The sequence below is a fragment of the Callorhinchus milii genome, unplaced genomic scaffold, assembly GCF_018977255.1.
Source record: "Callorhinchus milii isolate IMCB2004 unplaced genomic scaffold, IMCB_Cmil_1.0 Scaffold19, whole genome shotgun sequence".
Lineage (NCBI taxonomy): Eukaryota > Metazoa > Chordata > Chondrichthyes > Chimaeriformes > Callorhinchidae > Callorhinchus > Callorhinchus milii.
The window spans coordinates 2,921,859-2,942,436 of record NW_024704760.1 but is presented as its reverse complement, the minus strand read 5'-3'; the positions used below and the strand labels follow the sequence as shown (position 1 = coordinate 2,942,436).

The 20,578-nt window shown below is 39.8% G+C and overlaps 1 protein-coding gene across 1 annotated transcript; it reads left to right on the top strand.

Moving 5' to 3' along the window:
* Positions 1-905: 905 nt before the first annotated feature.
* Positions 906-20,111, top strand: LOC103182556 (sortilin). The gene is made up of 20 exons (XM_042342246.1): positions 906-1,220; positions 5,565-5,624; positions 6,344-6,417; positions 6,852-6,954; positions 7,186-7,347; positions 8,005-8,078; positions 8,425-8,474; positions 8,811-8,938; positions 9,658-9,802; positions 10,395-10,550; positions 11,032-11,138; positions 11,825-11,927; positions 13,256-13,427; positions 13,707-13,897; positions 14,435-14,624; positions 15,139-15,255; positions 15,825-15,933; positions 16,616-16,728; positions 17,251-17,365; positions 17,839-20,111. Exons 1-20 carry the CDS (start codon positions 906-908, stop codon positions 17,851-17,853), a joined length of 2,499 nt encoding a protein of 832 aa, XP_042198180.1. The 3' UTR covers positions 17,854-20,111.
* The last annotated feature ends 467 nt before the right edge of the window (positions 20,112-20,578 follow it).

Below are 20,578 nucleotides of genomic sequence, written 5' to 3'. Positions count from 1 at the left end.
GGCGGGGCGAAGTACGTGACGGACGAGCGGTTGGTTGGACCAATGATGCAGAGAATACCGCGTGACGGACGGATGGACGGATGGACAGGTGGTTGAACCAATAGGAGATGGGAGTGAAGTGAGAGGGGCGGGCGGGCTGTATGACGGACGGGCGGCTGAACCAATACGAGATGGGAGTGAAGGCGGAGCGTGCGAGCTGTATGACGGATGGGCGGCTGAACCAATAGGAGATGGGAGTGAGCGAGAGGGGCGGGGCGGGCTGTATGACGGACGGGCGGCTGAACCAATAGGAGATGGGAGTGAGCGAGAGGGGCGGGGCGGGCTGTATGACGGACGGGCGGCTGAACCAATAGGAGATGGGAGTGAGCGAGAGGGGCGGGGCGGGCTGTATGACGGACGGGCGGCTGAACCAATAGGAGATGGGAGTGAAGGCAGAGGGGCGGAGGCGCGGCGGGCGAGCTGTATGACGGACGGGCGGCTGAACCAATAGGAGATGGGAGTGAAGGGAGAGGGGCGGGGCGGGCTGTGTGACGGACGGGCGGCTGGACCTATGGAGAAGGAGGAGGAGTACGGGGGGGGGGGGGGGGGTCTCGCGGGCGGGCAGTTGGTGAGGGGGCGGAGGGAGAGGGGCGGGATTTCCGGGCGGCTGGCGCGGGGCGGGTTGTAGGCGTCGCTCGCGAGCTCGTCGGCCGTCGTCGTCGTCGTGTTGTTGTGGTGGTGGTAGTGGTGTTGGTGAGGAGGAGAGCGCAGGAACGTAAATAACAAACCGACAGCAGCGCAGCGGAGAGGAGTCTCTCCGGTGGGGGGTTTTTTTTTTTTTCTTCCCTCCGCTCCCCTCAGGGATCTCCGCCTGTGCGTGAGGGAGAGAGGGAGAGGGGGTGAGGACTGGGGTGAGAGAAAAAAAAATGGTGAACGCCGCGGCCCTGCACCGTCTCCTGCTGTTGGCGCTCCTGCCTCTGGCTCTCGAGGCGCGGCCCCCTCAGCTCTCTTACCACCACCGGCGGCGGCGGCGGCAGGTCTCGGGCGCCGGGCCGACGGACAACCGGAGCCCGTGGGGGGTCTCGCTTCGCAGACTCATCCCCCCTCCGGCTCTTCCTCACCCCCTGCACAAGAGGGACCTGTCGCCCCCCTCCTCCTCCTCCTCCCCCCCCTCCCCCGCCGGCGGCACCTGCAAGACCACCAACGGCTTTCAGACCAATTTAACAGCCCACACCGACAAGGTGGGTGGCCAAAGCTTATATATAAAAATATATATTAATAATAATAATAATAATAATTGGGTCGTTAATAATTGGAGTGTGTCGGGGGGAGGGGTGGGGGGGAGGGTTGTTGTTGGGAGGCGCCTCGAAAGCCGTGACGAGGCGGGATGTCGGGTTTGTGAACGAATAATAAATAATATTAATAATAATAGGAATCATAGGAATAGCAATCGGAATCGATGCGAATAACCTGTGCCTCCGGTATTGGCGGGGGGGGCGGGTGGTGGGGGGCGGGGGTGGGGGGCCCCGCACGAGACGTACCGCCGAGCCGCGGTCACGGGAATGTCCCGGGGGTTGGGGGGGGGGGGGGGGGAAGCGCCCTGAGGCGCTCTCGACCGCCGGCGCGTGGTAAGACGCCGATCATTGACACCGAGCAGCGATCGGGTGGGGTCGGGTCGGGGTCGGCCCCGCGCGGGGTCAAATCTCCTTTGGTTCCTGATTTATGCCGTCAAGCGAGAAATATTCGATCGAGGGGGAGAGGGAGGGGGAGAGGGAGGGCACTCCAGTGCTGCGGGACACCAATTTGCCACCACCCGACAACAGCACCTTTTCACGTCGGGAGGACGATATCCCGAGTCCCGCACTGCGCTTCCAAGTGAATTCCGTCGAGAGCGCTTTTGGATCGGATCCCTCCATTGACTCCCTGTGGGTTTTTACGGTGGTCGCTTTACAAAGAGAGCCCCCAACAACACACTTACCTGCGTCGACTTTCCCCTCCTGTGTGCCAACTGCTTTGAGTTCATTTTGGCCCTGCGCCGGTTTTTGTAGATCCTCGTCTTATTCCGGGCTTCGCTTTGTTGAGGAACCACTTTGCTAACGTGATTGATGATAATAATAATAATAATCATAATGATCATAATAATAATAAACCCGTGCATTTTGCATCGCGCTTTGCATGGCTGACGGGTGTGGTGCTCCGCTTCACCGGGATATGTTGTCAATTATTGTTTGTTTTTGTAAGCAAATGAAGCAACCGGTTTGCCCAGGCCACGTGTCACGAGCAGCCGTGAATGACCCGTGCGTGTGTTTTTTTTTAAAAAAAAAGAGTCATCGGTTTGGAATCCATATTGAAAAATGAAGGCGCAAATGTACGGTTTAAATGGCCAAGTCCAGAGATTGTGTGTTTTTTTTTTAAAAAAAGTTTATCGTCAAAGCTGCGTTCCTCTTAAAGTGTTCTGTGAACGCATGTATTATGCGGTGTAATTGTTTGCTTCCCTTTGATTGCGCTCTGGGTGTTTGGAAATGGAAGAAAGCTGAAATTGCGAGACTGTTAAAGGATGCTGGGAACTTGAATCTGTTCTCCTTTACGCAAGGAGAGCATAAATGCTCCCAATGTTGGATTCTGTTTCAAAGCAGAGCCCGAGTTTATTGGAAAGGTCATCAGCACTGGTAGTTACTGAATAATGCCAAATATGTTGGGGAGAATTGGGTTGTTTAAACAGAGTCATACCGTTTGTGGCCAAAGAAGAAGAATCTGATATTCCGGTTAAACGGCTAAGTTGTCTTAACATGTAGGAGCGCAATGTTAAAACCGCAAATGCCTAAAGGATAAAAGAGCACCCACCAGCATTTCTGCAAAAGGACGATCATTTGTGTCTGATTATGGATTGTGCCCAAATTAACATGCAGTTTCATGTTAATTTGTTCTGCTGTCAAAATTAACCTACATAAGATGCAACTCAAGGGCACTTGACCATACGTTTTATGTTATGTTAACCTTGTATCACTACTTGGGTCACATTTTTCTCTTGTAATGTCTTCTTTTAGCTTCAGCTTTTAACAGTATTTAGGGATGCAATTATGTGTTGTGGGCTTCAGCGTAAAGATTTGCAAATCCAACTTGTGCATGGTGTAAGCACTTATTTTATTACTTGTATCCCAAAAGTGGGCACGGGTAAAGTGAGCAAAGCATAACATCATCTTCAAAGTATAAAGGAATTTATTTCTAATACTGGGGGCAAAATTATTATTTCCACGCTTACAGAATCCTGCCACCAATGAAAGATGGGAGTGTTCCAAGTCAGAAATCCCTCGCTGAGACAAATGTCTGCTCATTTTAAAATAAAACACGAGATGTGCCTAGTGCAAAATAAAACTTGTATCTGCCTAGCACAGTGGGGATTAGTCTAAATCTTACTGATGATCCCTTTGGTTAACTTTTCTGAAAGCGAGCTACTGCCAGATGTTGAAATTCAGCCAAGTGTATGAGATATCATTTGAGATGTCCAAGTTCCCATAATAATTAATGAATCCCCAAGGATGAATACAGACCAAGGATTGGCACCACTGCCTTACACGTTAATGGGGAAAATTAATGGCAGAACTAGGTACCATTATGGTTGACCAAGTTTTAGAGCACTGTGTTCATTTCTGCTTCGAACCGGACATTACTGGATGCACTTAGAAAATCATGTCATAAGAGTTTAAAACTTTTCCAAGTCATGACACGTTTCCTTTACTTTATGGCATTCCTACGTTAGCTTTAAGTTCCTCCACTCTGGGTGATGTGTTTGAGTGTGCATCGGAACTTAAAAATAGTGCAGTTCCCAATGTTTTCTAACAGCTAAGTTTTAAGTCTGTCACGTGTCAGCATTTGCATGTGGTTTGTTGTACACTCCGCCATTTCACCCCTGACTAGTAATGTTGCATCTTGACTGTATGTTTTAAATGAATGCCCCAAATTTTCATATCATCAACAATACAATCCAAACATTCTCAAAATATGGCAACTTTGGATCTTGCCAATGACGAATTATCAAACTGGGTTTTGAATTACTGTCGCAATAATAGCTGAAACTGCGCCAGTATCTCTGTGTTTGAGGCTCAGTTTGAATCTGTAATACATTTAGTTTAGCGGATGTAATCACATTGCAAAAGCATCTGTTGCGTTATGATGAAAGATGAATTAACGAATTGAGCTATTTTAGCTTTTTAGCTTGTATCCAACCAGAAATATCCGTGTATCAAACTTACCAGCTCCAGTTTGAGGTGGACTTTCTTTTGTGTCCACTCACCATGAACAAAAAGCTACCCATTCGTATACAAAATAATTTGTTACTGCATGTACAGCCTCCGATAGCTTTTTTTTACTTATTAAAGAAAATTTAAGAGGGCATTTATGATAGTGATCTGAAATTGCTGTTCCTTTATAGCATCATAAGTTTTAAATGCTCCTAAAAGTTTTAAAAATATAAACTGTGTTCAAGATTAATGCATTCTTGAGTGAAAGCTTCATAACCCTTATTTATTATAGGATTGTTCCACGTATTGGCAATAAATTTGTTATGCTATGTAACCTTTATTTGGACATACAGATGTACAGTGATCTTTCTGTTTGGTACTTTTTTTGATCTAAGTAATTGTGATTCATCTGGGTTAGGAGATTGTTCTATTAAAGTGGAAAGGCGTGGAGTCGTGTAGCTCAGTGGTTAGAGCCCTCGTCTCGCAAGCGAGAGACCTGGGTTTAATTCCTGGCAGGGCGAAACTTTGGGCAAGTTTCCTTACTCCACATGCCTGATAATAATCCCTCAAGAAAAAAAACAAAAAGAAATTGGTCACTTTAATCCAAGACTGTTTGTGGGACACTGCTTGCCCAATTGGCTGCCATGTTTCCTCCACAAACATGCAGTTAATTCACTTTACGGCATAGTCTGTGAAGCACTTTGAGACATCCAGACAACGTCTCATGAAAAGTGCTATGTCAAATGCAAGGTTTATTATTATTTAGTATAAAGTTCTATGATAAAAGTTCTCAAAGGGTGTAGATAAAAATAATCCTTGCTTGCCAGCCAAAAAGATTTGAAGTTTCTTGTTTCTTTGCTGAATTGAGCATTTTTTGTCCCACTTGTTTTATTTGACTGTATAACAACGTATTGCATGAGTGTTTATTTTTCAAGCATACAATATTGTATACTGTAGATAATCTGTCCAAATTCTAAATGTCAGCACTTAATTTAGTTAAGCCACATGCTTGCCTTATCTGTGGCCAGATATTGAAGTGGAACAGCATAGAAAAATGACAGATTGGTAATCCAAATACTTATTTAGCAGAACAGATGATACAGTACTTAAATTCTATTCAATCAAAGATTCATGTTCTGGTTCACACCAGGTATATAGCTGTTTAAAATAAATATGGTGCATTTAGTAAGCTATAGTAAACTAGATTATTTTTTGTAAAGATAAATTCACAAATGTACCATTGTGTTTAACAGTCAAAAAATGTTGCTTCAGAATCAACATGTTTAATAGTGGTAAAACACAAGTTCTGCTTTGTAATTTCGAATTAACATTTTTATTTTTCAGTATGAATTTGTGGATCTGAGTGGATCTGTAACCTTGGCTTGGGTTGGGGATGGGACTGGTGTAAGTATTCGGCATAATCTCTATTTTGCTTTTTCAGCATAGATCAGCAATCATGAAAATCATGATTGTTGGAGGGACCTTTCAAATGTTTAGTGCATTTGTACCTCGTCACATACCCCCACCTCCAATCCTATGGACACTATTTTGGCTTTTGTTTCAAACTGCCATGAAAGCTAGTGTGCAGTGTAAGATGAGCAAGCATTACACTACACAGCAGTGCTGTTAATGTGGAAACTGATCTGGTCTTGCGATAGAATCTGAGCTTTGTCTTTCTGGCTCTGACGCAATATTTTGTCTGGAGATAGTAATGATTTTATATATCCAGACGGCAGTTTACTGACCACTTTACTTCAATAATAATCAGCATAAATAATAATCTGCTCCCCTCTCTTGCTCTTGCCGGCATTTGACTCTTGTTTGTCATTGAATTATTATTTGCTGAGCACTATTCTTCTATACCTCATCTAAGTGCTAATGTCAGAGTATTGTTAGTTAGTATTGATGGGCTGTTTATCTGATCCTGTCTTTACCTACATCCATAGTTCCAGTAAGTGTGAATTGTAGCTAATTTTCTCTCTCCTTCCCCCACCCTCAAACCACAGCACCCTGAGCTTAATTTTCGTGTTTTTCGTATTGCCCCAGCTGAGATCAGCTAACTTAGCATAGGGCAAAAATTAACACATTTTTAAGTTATTTATTTAAGTTTTTTTTATTCACAGGTCCTTTTGGCTTTAACAACTTTTCAGTTGCCATTCCAAGGAATCCGCTTCGGACAGTCAAGGCTCTACAGAAGGTAATGTATGTCATAATAATAATCCTTGCATTTGATATAGCACCTTATCACGTCTTCAAGAATATACTGTGAAGTGAATTGACTGTATACTTTGTGGGTGAAACTTGGTGTTTGGTCTTTTCTCCCGTCTTTGGTTCCCATCCTCTCTGTCAATCCCCTTTTTTATTTCCCATCATCTCAACCTGCTGCCTTCATTATGCCCATTATTGTGAAAAGAAATCTTAATTTTTCTTTCAGTCAGTATAAAGCAAATAGTTTCACATGACTTAAATTCTGAGTTACTACTATTCAAATAATCCTTGCTCTTGATATAGTGCCTTATCACATTGAAACGTCTCAACATGCCATTGGAAACCCAGTACTTGCAATGTTCTAGTTGCTGCATTCAAAATAAAACTTTGGTAATATTTTATTTGTTAATATTTTTCTTTCAGTGAGAATTATGGAAAGAACTTTACCGATGTGACGCAACTCATCAATAACACCTTCATTCGCACGGAATTTGGAATTGCTATTGGCCCAGAGAACTCTGGCAAGGTAAAACGTTTTCTTTGTTAGTATATTCACTGACTATCTATGAAATTCCAGTATATGCAATTGCTGTTGCAGCATTTTTCCATGGGATTGACTTAATCTGGTGTTCATGTTCTTAAACTGCTGATTGGTGCAGATATAGATGGTCCTTAAATTGTTCTTTAAACATCATTCAAAAGTGATGAAATTCCTTTTTTTTAATAATGAAACTCTCTTCCTGTGACTGACCTTCAGGTAATTCTTACAGCTGATGTCTCTGGAAAGAGTGGAGGAAGGATTTTCCGATCCAGTGATTTTGGAAAGAATTTTGCCCCAACGAATCTTCCTTTTCACCCACTAATTCAAATCATTTACCATCCCACCAATTCTGAACACCTGTTAGCATTAAGCAAAAATGTAAGTATATTTAAAAATAAAACTGCTAATATGCTATTTAAACCTCAGAAGGCTTTGACCATTAGTTTTCTATTCACTGTATTGATCTCGATTGTGAATCTTATGCAGGTTCATGTAATAAAATTAGCAAGCTGCTAAAAATAAATAATAAAATTAGCAAGACTTAGCAAACAGCACAGAAACTTTTGGACTATACTTCTGAAAAGGGTCATAAGTTCCTAATAAACTAAAGTGCATAGTACTTCCTTGTTTATTCTGTTCATACCACAGGTTAGAGACAGCTTTTTAAAAAATTACTTTGCCTTAGTTGTCTGGAATGCAGGATATTAGACTGGATTTAGATTTCTTCTGAAAGACAGTCTGAAAATCGAACAGTTTAGTATTTTTATTATCAGAGATGACTCGATCGTGAGTCAGCTCAATGTGTGTGTTGTCTGTTGAGACTGCCTAAACCCCTTTTACTAGATAATTGAATTTTACAAATTATTACTCACTTGTGCTCAAGTAATAACAAAACACGTATTACTTTGAAAATGTTATGTAAATGAGTTGCAGAAAGGATCTATTGACTGTATAAGAAAATTCACAATCGGCCTATCTGTGCTGTTATTGACTGCAACTAACATTTCTTTCTTTGAACTTTTTGCAATATTCCAGAACGTTTTGTGGCTTTCCTCCAATTTCGGTGAAACGTGGAAGGAAATTCATAACTTTGTCTGTCTTGTTAAGTGGTAAGTTTAATAAAGCTTGCTTACAGTAACTTATTCATGATTATATATGTTCACAATTCAGAAACCAAGATGTGTGCTCTTTATCCTGCATCAGTGTTTGATGGCCTCCATGCTGCATAGATATAATGGAAATGGAATATATGGGGTGGGGTAGACTCCATTAATTACTCATTAATAGTTGGGGGGGAGTTCATCTTTCAGCCTTGCAATGATGTCTGCATTTAGTGCCAGCTACTTCCTGTTCATACTACTTTTTTTTAAAAAAAGCAACTGAATCCATCTGCAAAAAAAATAGTTTCTGACAGTTTTTGCAGTGAATTTCTAATTGTCTTCTTTTTAATTCCAGGGGGCCAAATGATGCAATATTCTTCACAACACATGCTAATGGCTCTTGTAGTAAGTAATACGGATACTTCACATTTAAATCTTGGCTTCTATTGTTTAGACATAATTTGCAGTCATCTTAAAGATAGCTAATTAACAATTCTACCGAGTCTGATATTAAAAGCTATACTTTGCCACTACATGAGCAAGCCAGTTGTTGAAAAACCACGTCAGATCTTTCTAGAGACAAGAAGTCTAAATTAAGAATACCCTGGAAACTGGTTACATTGTTAACCAACATCACTTTAGGAAAAACATTTCACAGCGTGGAAACTAGTTCTGATGAGTCTCATAACTGATCACGATGATATTACAACACAACATTGTACTACTGTATATTGTTTTCAGTTGCCAGGGGGCTGTTGGACCTTAAAAGAACTGATGACTTGGGAAAAACATTCAAGGTTATTGGATCAAAGATTTACTCTTTTGGATTGGGAGGACGTTTCCTCTTCGCATCAGTTATGACCGACAAGGTAAACTCAAAATAGGGATCATGGTTTAATACCCAAATAACTATCCTGAATATATACACATATATATAGTATACACATATTGTTAGTTGGATGCATACCTCCCTTTAAGCCTTAGCCTTTTCCTACCCAGATTCCATTGAATATGGCATGAAGTCTGGTATTGATGATCATTGTGACCAGATAATGATTTTAAAATATTCAGACACTGCATACTTCAGTGCTGATCAACACAATCACAATTAATGATTGTGAGAGAAACTGCATATGTGCAATGTTAAGTTCAGAAACAAATGTATATTTAATTCAGTCTAGAAGAATTGACTCTCGAGTTCCCTTTGCTACCAGAGTTGTAGGCTTTCTGGCCCACAGAAAATATAAAGATTTCTGTACGTTTCAAAAAAGTGTTGTGGATGATCTTTGTTAGTGATTTAATCTTTAAATAAAACGTGTAAAGGAGAATTGGTTGGTGCTGCCAGTCGTGACCATTTGCCACCGTTAAGATGAAAGGGGGAAAATAAGTACAGGCAGCAAGAACAAACTTGCATTTTACAGTATCCTGTCTTTACACGTCTCCTCGTCAGGCTCCTAAATTATGCAGATTTGTACATTTAAAATGTTTAACAATCGTGTTAGTTGGTTTTGATTTTGTTCTGTAATCTTAACAGGTCTCCACCAACGTACTGATGAGAAAATGTTTTGATTATATTGTCATTGTGTAGGTCAGTTTAAGGGCAATCCATGTGTCCATGGATCTTGGAGAGACTTGGAATATGGCACAGTTGCCCCACGTTAGTGCTGAACAGTTCTACTCCATACTGGCTGCAAATGATGACATGGTATTCATGCATGTTGACGAACCCGGCGGTAAGTCTTTGTACTAGATGTTATTCAGATCCGATAAGTTGTACTAATAGGAGCACACCTCTTTTTATATGCATTCTTAAAAGAGAAATTTCATTGTCACAACTTTGAAACAAAATAAATCCATATTTTTAGATAAGGAGGATAAACTGTTGATATTCTTTTTGAGGGAAGTGAGTGGGGTAAGCCTTTGTTGGGTAGGTTTTCATTGTTTATAACCCTGAATGCTGATGATTTCAGAGAACAATGCCTTTGTGAGTTGGTAAGATTTAATGATATCAGAGAATTTAATTAACATGCACAGAGCTTAAAGTGCCCTGGAGTTGATTGTAACGCTGTTAATTCAGCTCCCTCGCACTGTCAGAGCTGTAAATCTTTGTGCCAGTAAATATCAGAACCAGATGCTTAAACAATGGTTGCAAATAATAAAACATTGGACTTCAATCAAAATTGATTGCAACAGCTTGGCTTTTACATTGGCGACAGAAGGGAGAGGCACACAGGTGTTGCTGGTTATGAATACAAATGTAAGGCTAAAATGTGAAATGTTTAATTCATAAATGCCACACCGTTAACAAATATTATTTTCTTTTAGATACCGGCTTCGGCACAATCTACGTTTCGGATGATCGTGGAATCCTCTATTCGAAATCTCTGGAGAGACACTTGTACACGACAACTGGAGGCGAGACAGATTTCACTAACGTCACTTCACTACGTGGAGTGTATCTTACTAGTGTACTTGCTGAAGGTGAGTAAGGATTTTTTTTAAGTGCTTCAAGACACTACCTTGAAGGGCGTTATATAATTGCATGTTGCTTTTTAAGGGGTCATGCTTATTCCATTGACAAAGTCTGAACATCTGTGCTTTTCATGACATCAAAATTGGAAATAATATATCCTGAAAAACCTGAAGAATTTGTGCCATTTTTTTAAAAAAAGTCGCTCTGTTCATTGGTGCCTGATCTTGTTTGGTCTCAAATGACTTTGTGAAAAGCCAAGCTCCATCTTGTAGTAGACTAATTATATTCAAGAAGTGATTAGGTGAAGTAGGTGAAACTGAGTTTGGACATTAAAAACCCGTAGGTTGAAGTAGCAACTGAGTTTGAACTTTACCATTATTGCTGAAACGACCTGGGCGATAATTGTGCTATTTTTAGGTTTCAAATAAATTTGGTGTAACACTTTTAGCTTGACTTCAAGACCATTCATTTTTGTTTGTTCATGCTTAGATGGCTCTGTTCAGTCAGTGATTACGTTTGATAGAGGAGGAGAATGGAAACCCTTGCGGAAACCAGAGTACAGCGATTGTGATTCAACCGCCAAAAACCAAGATGAGGTGAGTTTAAAGTGACACAGATAATTAACAGTTTGCTTTAATTCAAGGATCTTGTATGGTTTTCTTCTCCTACCCCTCTTCTTTTAAATTAGAAACCCTGAGATTTGCGCTTGTCTGACTACATTAGTATTTCTGCATTTTCGCTAGTGTCTTCAATTGTGTAGAGAAGGGAGTTTCTCCTTGTGTCCTGGCCAACAATCCTGATTAAATTGGTCATTCAAGTCACTGCTGTTTGTGGGGCGTTGCTGTATGCACATTGGCTGCCATGTTCGCCTACAAAATACAGTGCACTTTACAGTAAATCCTGTTAGGCATTTTGAAGTGGTACAACAAAGTGATAAGGCGCCATATCAAATGCAAGGTTTATTATGCATTAAATGTGATTTAAATTGTTTTTACAATATATAATGTACAACTACATTTTTGTTTGTTCATGCTTAGGTGGCTCTAAGTTGTTTTTAAATTGTTTTTACAATATATAATGTACAACTACATTTTCGCAAATTTATGTAGTGAAAAAACTTTTTGTGCGGCATTGTCCAATAACTATTTGAAGTTGCTTTATAGAATTGAATACATTTTCTAATATTTCAGTTCCCTAAATCTCTTAAGGCATTCTGATATTAACTTTACTTATAATGGCTGTTCTAATCTAATCTGTTCTAATGTGAATCGAATCTCCACAGTGTAGTCTACATATCCACGCGTCCTATAGCACTTCCCAGAAACTGAACGTGCCTATGCTACCATTGTCAGAGCCAAATGCAGTGGGCATCCTCATAGCACACGGTATGAAACTCGTATCTGACTTTTTTCCTTAATTTTATGACGTATTTCCTATACTTTTATGTTTAATGAAACCAACGTATTCTTCAAAATGTTAGTGGATGGGCTCTAAAAGTCACATTGTCCGCCATCTATTTTCAAATAACTTGTTTTGTGTGTTTTTAAATGGTTTCACACAGTAACCTCTTGTTAAACCTTCTCACGATGAATGGCAAAGGCAGATGACATGCTAATTGATGGCTGCTATCAGTGTTGGTCTAGCTGCTTGCCAAAGTAACCGCATAAAAACAAAACCCTATGATCTGCTTAGAGATGATTTGCTGCTTGTGTACTTTGCCTTGAAAGCTTGGCTGAGAAAATAGCTTGCTGTTTGGAGAATCATTAGTTCCTTTGTTTTGTTGCATCACATTTAGTCATGTTGCATTAACCTATAACTTTTTTTATTTAAAAACAACTTGAATACTGAATTCTTAATTGTAGGAGCTTCTTTCCTCTTTCACCCACCCACATACTGTTTTTTTCTTTAATTTCTTAGTTTAAATCAAATTGTTGCATCTATCTCAATTAAATGTAACAGCCCTCTGAACTGCAGAGTCCTTCTTGGCTACTTTGATTGTTTGGAGGAGGTGCACTTTTATGGAGAAGGCTATTCCATTCAGTTTCCTTCTTCTCCCGAGTGTCCTTTATCCATTCTTCAAAGTAGCCCAGTCCTATTCTTGAGTAACCTCTTGGTTTTTCAGTGAGGATATCTAGCATTGTTCTGTCCCTCCCTCAAAATAAATCCCTTGGCAATAAATGCTGAGTACAGTCTGCTTGTGTGAGTTCTCCTCTGTAATGAACCAATCGACTGTATCTTGTTGCCTTTTGAAAGTTTACCCCCTGTAAACCTTTGGCCAAGATTTGAAACTTGGCATTGCAGGAGTCATCTGTGCTTACATTTTAATACCTGACAGATTTTCTTGAACTTTTAACACTTTAAGATTAACTTGAGGTTAAACAATGAGTTAATCCGTTTAGAAAGCATCAAACTAATCTGCTGGTGTTGCAAAGTGAACCATTTTAGTCCTTTTGTAAAACATTATTTATTTACAAAGACTCATTTTGCAAGGCCACATATATTCTTTTACTGTTTACATTTATAAGCACTCATAGTAGAGCGGAATATATTTGGTCCGTATTGCTGTTTTCTCATTTGATCCAAAGCTGATACAGCACACTAAAAATCAACGCAATAGTTCAGGGGAAAAAACAGGCAACTATTTTTGATTAGAATTGCTTTTTGAAGTTTAGTTTTTCGTTAAGTTTAATTACTTTAATGTTTTCTCTTTTAGGCAGTGTTGGCGATGCAATTTCTGTTATGACACCTGATGTATACATATCAGATGATGGTGGATATTCTTGGTTTAAAGCTCTTAAGGGACCTCATCACTACACCATTTTGGACTCAGGAGGCCTGATAGTTGCAATTGAGCAGAATCTATACAACACTGTCAATGTTATTAAGTAAGTGTTACTTGGTTATGTGTTATGTTTCTCCATGTGTTCAGTAGAAAGGAGAATAGATTATTTTGACCTTCTTTAAGGTCTTGCATTGCTTTGGGAAGTCCTCCCAATATGAAAAGCACATTACCAAATGCATGGATTATTATCATGATCCAGGGAACTGAGATGGAGAAGGGACTTTGGTAATAATGAGATCTTGCTGTTCATACTGAAATATTTCCTTATAACCGTATTTTCACCATGCGTACCCTTTTCATCACTGTTCTTTTTGATTCTTAGATTTTCTATTGATGAAGGTCAGTGTTGGTATACATACCAATTCATAGACAAGCCCATTGTATTTACTGGCCTGGCTTCTGAACCAGGTGCCAAGTCAATGAATGTCAGTATCTGGGGATATATTGACTTCATCATTACACAACACTGGGTGTCTATCACCATCGACTTTGAAGAACTTCTTACACGGGACTGTGAGTTTATTTCTTTGGAGTTAAATATTAGGCATGGACTAATGATTTCCTAGTTTAATAACTTTAGTGATTTTTTTAAATTAAAAATTTTTGCTGTTTATTGTGGGTAAACAAGTATCTGTTTCCAGTTTGTCTTCTGTGTTTGGCTCAATTTATTGTTTTAATATTTCATTTCAAATATAATGAAAGTTTAGTGCTTAGATCAATGTCTGGTATTGTTCAAGTGAGTGTAATTTCTTATTTGTGGTGCTGTTATATGTAGGTAGCCCTCTAACCTTGAAGCTCTGGAACTCCCTCCCTCAATCCCTCTGCCTTGCCCCCTCCCTCCCACTTTCAAATCCCACCTAAGGACCTTGCTGTTTGATCGTACTTACGGTCGCCTTTCTCCCTGGCTCGGTGTCAGACTCCACCACTGTCGAGCGCGCTCCGGGACACTACCCCGCGCAAAGAGTGCTATATAAATGCAAGTTGTTGTTGTTGTAGCATTACTGTAAATGCATCCTGTGCATTGAAATGACTTCACTGCTACTTCTGCAGGTGGTGATGATGATTACATCCAGTGGCTTGCACATTCAAGCAACGTTAGTGATCCTAATGATGGCTGCATGTTGGGTTTCAAAGAAAAGTTCCAGCGCCTACGAAAATCTTCCCTCTGCCGAAATGGGCGTGACTATATCGTGAATAAACAACCTAATGTTTGCCTTTGCACTCTGGATGATTATTTGTGGTAAGGTATTTAACTGAAATGTTGTATAATTTCTAACCCCCTCCACTCCAGTTTCTTTTTCTAACACCTCAAGACCATCCTTTTCGACCACGCCTACAGTCACCTGGCTACCCACCCCTCCTTGCCTTCCACCCATCCTGATCCCAACCCCCAGCTCGGGTGCACATCCTTGACTGTGCAGGGCTTTTGGATGTCCTCCCGACGTGAACGGTGCTGTACAAATGTTTTTTGCCATTTAAAGCATTCACTTACTGATGTGTTCCTTTCCCGCTCCCACCATTTATTTGGGAAAGTGGTGGTGTATCAAAAGCAGCTAATTATTCAATAGTGTAAAGATAGAAAATTGTCTGGGACTCTTCTTAGTTGAGAACCTGCCAATCTGATATGATGTTCATGCCTGAAATATGATGTGAGAGTTTAGATCTGCTTAGGGTGGAAATTCAATTATTGAGTGGACAATGTTGCTTTGAGGTTGCAAAGCAATTAAATAATTTACTGACTTACATTTTTTCAGTGATTTTGGATACTATCGACCAGAAAATAGCTCCAAATGTCTGGAACAGGCTGATTTGCAAGGTCATGACTTGGAATTCTGCTTACAAGGAAAAAAAGAGAACTTGAAGACGACTGGGTAATGCGTTTGTTTGTTTTTTTAATTGAGACTTAAAGAGAATTTTATTTTAAGACATCAGTATATCTTAAACGTCCAGGCTTATTCAAGTTGTATTTCTCTAATTACCTGATGCATTATCATTTCCTATGTGAATCAAATTGCATATGGTGGAAGAATTAGAATTGGATAGAATCATTCCTGGCTGTTTGCAATATTCTTAGGTAATGTGGCCAGGTTATTGTGCCCAAGATATTTACTTGATCTTATTTCAACTGGCTTTATCCAGATGGTTCTAATAAATAAAATGTGTGTGCTTCAATTGGACACATCCCACTTTGTGACTTGAATTGGATCAATTTTTATCTGAATTCCCTTTAAACAAAAAATTATTTACTTCTAAGATTCGTGTTATGTGATCATTTAGTTGCATGTATCCGAAAGATTAATGTGCACCGAAGAGTTTTTTGTTGGTGTTCCATTTCAAGCTTTTATTTCAAATTAAACTGTTTCATTTTCTAAATTTGTCCACTTTTTAAAAAAAAATACTTGTATTGAAAGATTTATTAAACCAAGTACCTGTTTCTTAGGTACCGAAAAATTCCAGGGGACAAATGTCAAGGAGGTATACAACTGAATCGGTCAGAGGAGGACATTAGCAAAAAGTGCATCAGTAACTTGCTGATCCCTGAAAAGCTGGTAAGAACTGCTCCAATTTATTGTAAGTTATCAGAATGGGAAGAGAAGAAGCCTCCTACTTGTCCCTCATGCCCTCCGTTCCACCATTGGTGGCCGCGCCTTCAGCCACTACACCCCAAAAATCTGGAACACTGTCCCTCCATACCTCCGCCTTGCCGCCTCCTTCCCCAACTTCAGGTCACGCCTGAAGACCTTCCACTTCGACCGTAACTCCAGTCAACCCCCCCCCCCCGGCTCAGCATCGTGTCAAGTGCTCTGGAATGCTACCCTACGTCAGGGGTGCTATATAAATGCTTCTTGTTACACTTCAGAGCTCATTGATGATTTTTGCATTATACCCATTTCAAGCTGTGATGTTGATCCACACTCCTCACTTTGCATTGTGGGTCAAATAGTATTGCCTGAAATGTGAATGAAAATTTAAAACTGATGCAATAATTCTTCTCCAGGAGGGTTAAGATGCTTTCTTGGGACTGAAATAAGCCCTGCTCTGCATCTGACCTGACCTTTAAGTACTTAAAGCTAACATAGTGCGAAGGATGTTGAGAACAGTTTCCAAAGATTAGAATCACCCAAAATCATCTTTGCTCTAATTCTTAACTGGAGTGGTTGGTTTAAAGTCTTGGAAATCCGATTATTTTTTTCTGAGCAGAAACTTAACATTTCTTTTGTTTGATTTTAGGCTGATTCCTCAGGGTCCAGGGTGATTCCAATCGTTGCCATTGTAATGGGATTATTACTGGCACTGTTAATAGTTGGAACAATTGTTATAAAGAAGTATGTGTGCGGTGGAAGGTAAGCGTTCATTTTGAGTGTGTTTATTTCTCTATGCTTTGTAAAATATAGTGAATTATTTCTTTAAGACACTTTATAACTTTATGCGGTGTAATAGCCTGACTGACAGACACACTGGAGACTAAAGGCGGTGTATAGTGTGTGTGTGCGTATGTTGCCTTTGTTCTGTGCGTAAATCTGATTAAACATTTTTTTATTTAATGGCAAAATTGGTTATTGGCTGACGGGATACTACCCATCAGCACACTGAAAAAAATAACCAACCAGCTGTGCTCACAGAATGTGAGGACATGGGTTTGTGATGTATGATTCCTTTGTGTGGAAGAGATACGCCCACAACATGCAGTCAATTCACTTTACAGTTTATTCTGTGAAGCACTTTGAGACATCTCACCGACGTGATAAGGCACTAAATCAAATGCAAGGATTATTATATAAGAGCTATTTCCTCATACTAAAACAAGCTGCTTGTCGAGTGATAGTCAGGTATGGTCTCAAACTTTGCATTATTCATGCGTTCAGGTTTTTGGTGCATCGCTACTCAGTATTGAAGCAGCATGCTGAGGCCAATGCAGTGGATGAACTGGATACTAACGTAACTGCCAATAAAACAGAATACCACGATGATTCTGATGAGGTAAGGAATCTGGTTAGATATTTTTGCCCATTTGAACTTCTCAAACAAAGTTAGAATTAATCTATCGTACCCTTTCCTCATCGCAAATGTTTCACCTCAAAAGTGAGATTCTCTTGTCAGAATTATGGGATTGGAATTCAGAATTTATATACAAGGCGCATGAATGTGCCCTGCCCGCTACCACCATCGGCCTTTCTGCCTCCATCCTCTGTAACTCTATCTTGGAGCCCATCCACCTACCTACTTCCTTCCCTCCTTCAAGGCTCTTCCTCTTCAACCGTGCCTTTGGTCATCTTTCTCCCCCCTTGCACTCCACCTACTTGACTCCATCCCCCAGCTTGGATACAAACCCTTCACTGTCCAGCGCCTTGGGTTGTCCTCACAACTTGAAAGGAGCTGCATAAATACAATTTATTTTGTTCAGTCCGGTAGAATCAAAACTCACATTAAAACTGAACATTTTTTTGTTATAGGATCTTCTGGAATAGACTTGACTGCAAGAATGCGAGATGCTGGTTCATTTTCCTGTATGAAGTTGTACTTTTCTTGCCAAACATCACCTTAAAAGTGGTGCTGTTGCTCCGTCTTGGGTGTTTCCCTATTAAATACATAACCCGATTCTACAGCATCAAAGACCCAGTGAGACTTTCGCAAGCGTGGTGTTATCTAAAGCTGCAATCACCAGTTTCATCTGTTTATCGGGAGTGAAACGGCCTTCATGTACTTGTTTTAAAAAAAAAAGCCTCTTTTTATGTGTAAGGTGGGAGTGGAAATGGACAGAAAATGCTGCATAGAGTGATTAACGGAATCGTTAACTAGAGTTTTTAAAAAGTATATTAATTGAGAGTGGGTTTTGGAGAACTGTTTTAATCGCCTTCTGGATTACTGCTGACATCAAGCTCCCCTGGACTCTTGTTATGATTAGAGCAAATTATCTTTTTTCAGAAGAAGAGACAAGATATGGGCGTTGGGCAAGATACCTTCATTTTCCAGCTGTGGATAACTTGTCATACATTTATATGTACGGAGTTGGGTTTTTTAAAAAAATGAAATATGCAAACGATGGCTCTGAAGAAGAAAATTGCTGCTTAAACCACTAAGTTTCAATGAATTGGAAACTGAGAAATAATATCCAGCCTGTAACTACCAACCCCGTGTGTTTCATTGTGGTGGGACAGTACTTGGTGTTTTCTCTTGAATGTCTTGAAATTCTAGTAGTGATTCCTTTTGTTTGTCGATCTTTGTTTCTACTGAATAGTTTTCCCACTGAGGGGTTTGCCCACCCGTGTGTCAGTTTTAAGGTTAGACCTCCACTGATCAGGCACAGTTAAATATTTTATTCAAGAGCAAATTCTCTTCCATTTTCTTCATAGGGATTTTATTGTATAGTGTTTTAAAAATACACTAAAGTACACATATCCATTCATAAAACAATCCAGCAATGCATTGAACAACTGCCGCTTCACTGCTTGAAAGACTTTCACAACCTGAAGAAATGAGCATTGAGTGCTTTTCACACATTTGGAAAATTCTGATCAATCATTAACTGTAATCTTTCTTATTTACGAATTGCAAAATCAAAACTAACATATAGACTGATTTGTTAAACCTTTGTCTTTTCAAATGCTGCTTGGTGTTGGAAAGGAATAGCTATTTATGGATCTGGATATATATATATATATATATATATAGCCTACTTGAAGACTTGGTTTGCTTGCTATTTCCAGGATAAATCTTTCCACCTGGAATTCTGTCTGTATTTTAAAAGCATTTATGTTGCTTTGATCGGTTCATAGAAATATAGGTATGATGCGGTTTCAAAGATAGAAAGTGAATTTAATAACCCCCTGAAAATGTTTGTGGAGACTTATCCCGGGTTCCTTGCAACAGTGAGCAGGTATTTGAGTTTTGAAGATCTACTAATCTAAAACACTTATTTTATTTCTAAAATCAGTAGCGTCGATACGAAAAAAAATTGAAGGGTTTCCTTCCATTTTAAAGACTTGTAACAGTTGCATTGCTTTTCATTGTTTACGTTTGTTGTGTTTTATATTTTGCTCATTTCTTACGAATCTTTGCACTTGTTGCAATACTGCATGGAGTACTTCCTTGCCTGGATGTTATAGTATGAGGCACACTTCTTCCATAGACTTTAATCACAGGCTGCACCTGCTATTTTTATTTTATGACCCAACTATCATAGCTGGGATGCTTCATGATTGTTCCATTTGCTGGGATGTGAGCATTCATTTCTACAGTATCAAATAGGATGTTTTAGAACTGTTGGGGTAATTTTATAACCACTCGATCTTGGCATTTAAACGTAAGAATACATTTGAACGCTCGCCCACCTTCAGTTTGTAACCAGGTGCAGATCTTTTTTGGTATTCCAAATGGAAAGATTTCATAAAGGAAAAGGGTATAGGTATGTGGGGGTGGGGGGGGGGGGTGGGTGCAAATATTGTCTTGGATTTCACCTGAATAGATAGATTCAAGCTAAGGCATGTGCAAGAGCTTAACTGAATTGACCTCGAGATATTCAGTAAATGTCAGTTAAAAACGTCGGAGTTTAAAAAGTTATGAACTCAAATCAGCTTTCGGATATTTCAGTGGCAATTTTAGTCTTGACCAGAATCAGAAATATCCTGATTATTGGTTTGCAAAGTCGACTGGTAAAAAGCTAACCGTGAAATTAATTTAATGCAATTTGTGTGTTTTTAAACAAAAATAAAGGTATTATGTTTAATTTACGTTGTAACTTTTTTTTTGCTGCTGAACCTTTTGTTCGACGCTGTGTTATTCCAATGATTTTGTTTATTTACAAAACACTTATACTACACTGAAGGTCTTTTTTCAACAAATATTGAAACTAATATCCAGACAAATTTGTCCTTCACTTGATGGCTATTTTGTGGCACCCGCTGCGTGCGAATTGGCTACTACATTTGCCTACAAATACGGTCACCACACTTCTCAGCGCCTGGGGACATCCTCCCGACGTGAAAGGCTCGGTACAAATGTAATCATCCTCTTCTTGTTCTAATAATAATAATCCTTGAATTTGATGTAGCGAAACGCAAAAGCAAAAACTAAATTATAATGTGTGAAAAGAAACAGAAACTCTGGGGGCAATTCCTTGGCAAACGCTACGAGCTAACCGCTGCTGTGGGGCGCACAGCCGAGATGACGAGCGACACTTGCCCTGTAATGTAA

Excerpts from the sequence above, each read along its gene's own strand:
- LOC103182556 (XM_042342246.1), top strand. The coding sequence starts at position 906 with ATGGTGAACGCCGCGGCCCTGCACCGTCTCCTGCTGTTGGCGCTCCTG. Across the intron at positions 1,221-5,564 it reads TAACAGCCCACACCGACAAG|TATGAATTTGTGGATCTGAG; the intron begins GTGGGTGGCCAA and ends TTTATTTTTCAG. Across the intron at positions 13,428-13,706 it reads AACACTGTCAATGTTATTAA|ATTTTCTATTGATGAAGGTC; the intron begins GTAAGTGTTACT and ends TTTGATTCTTAG.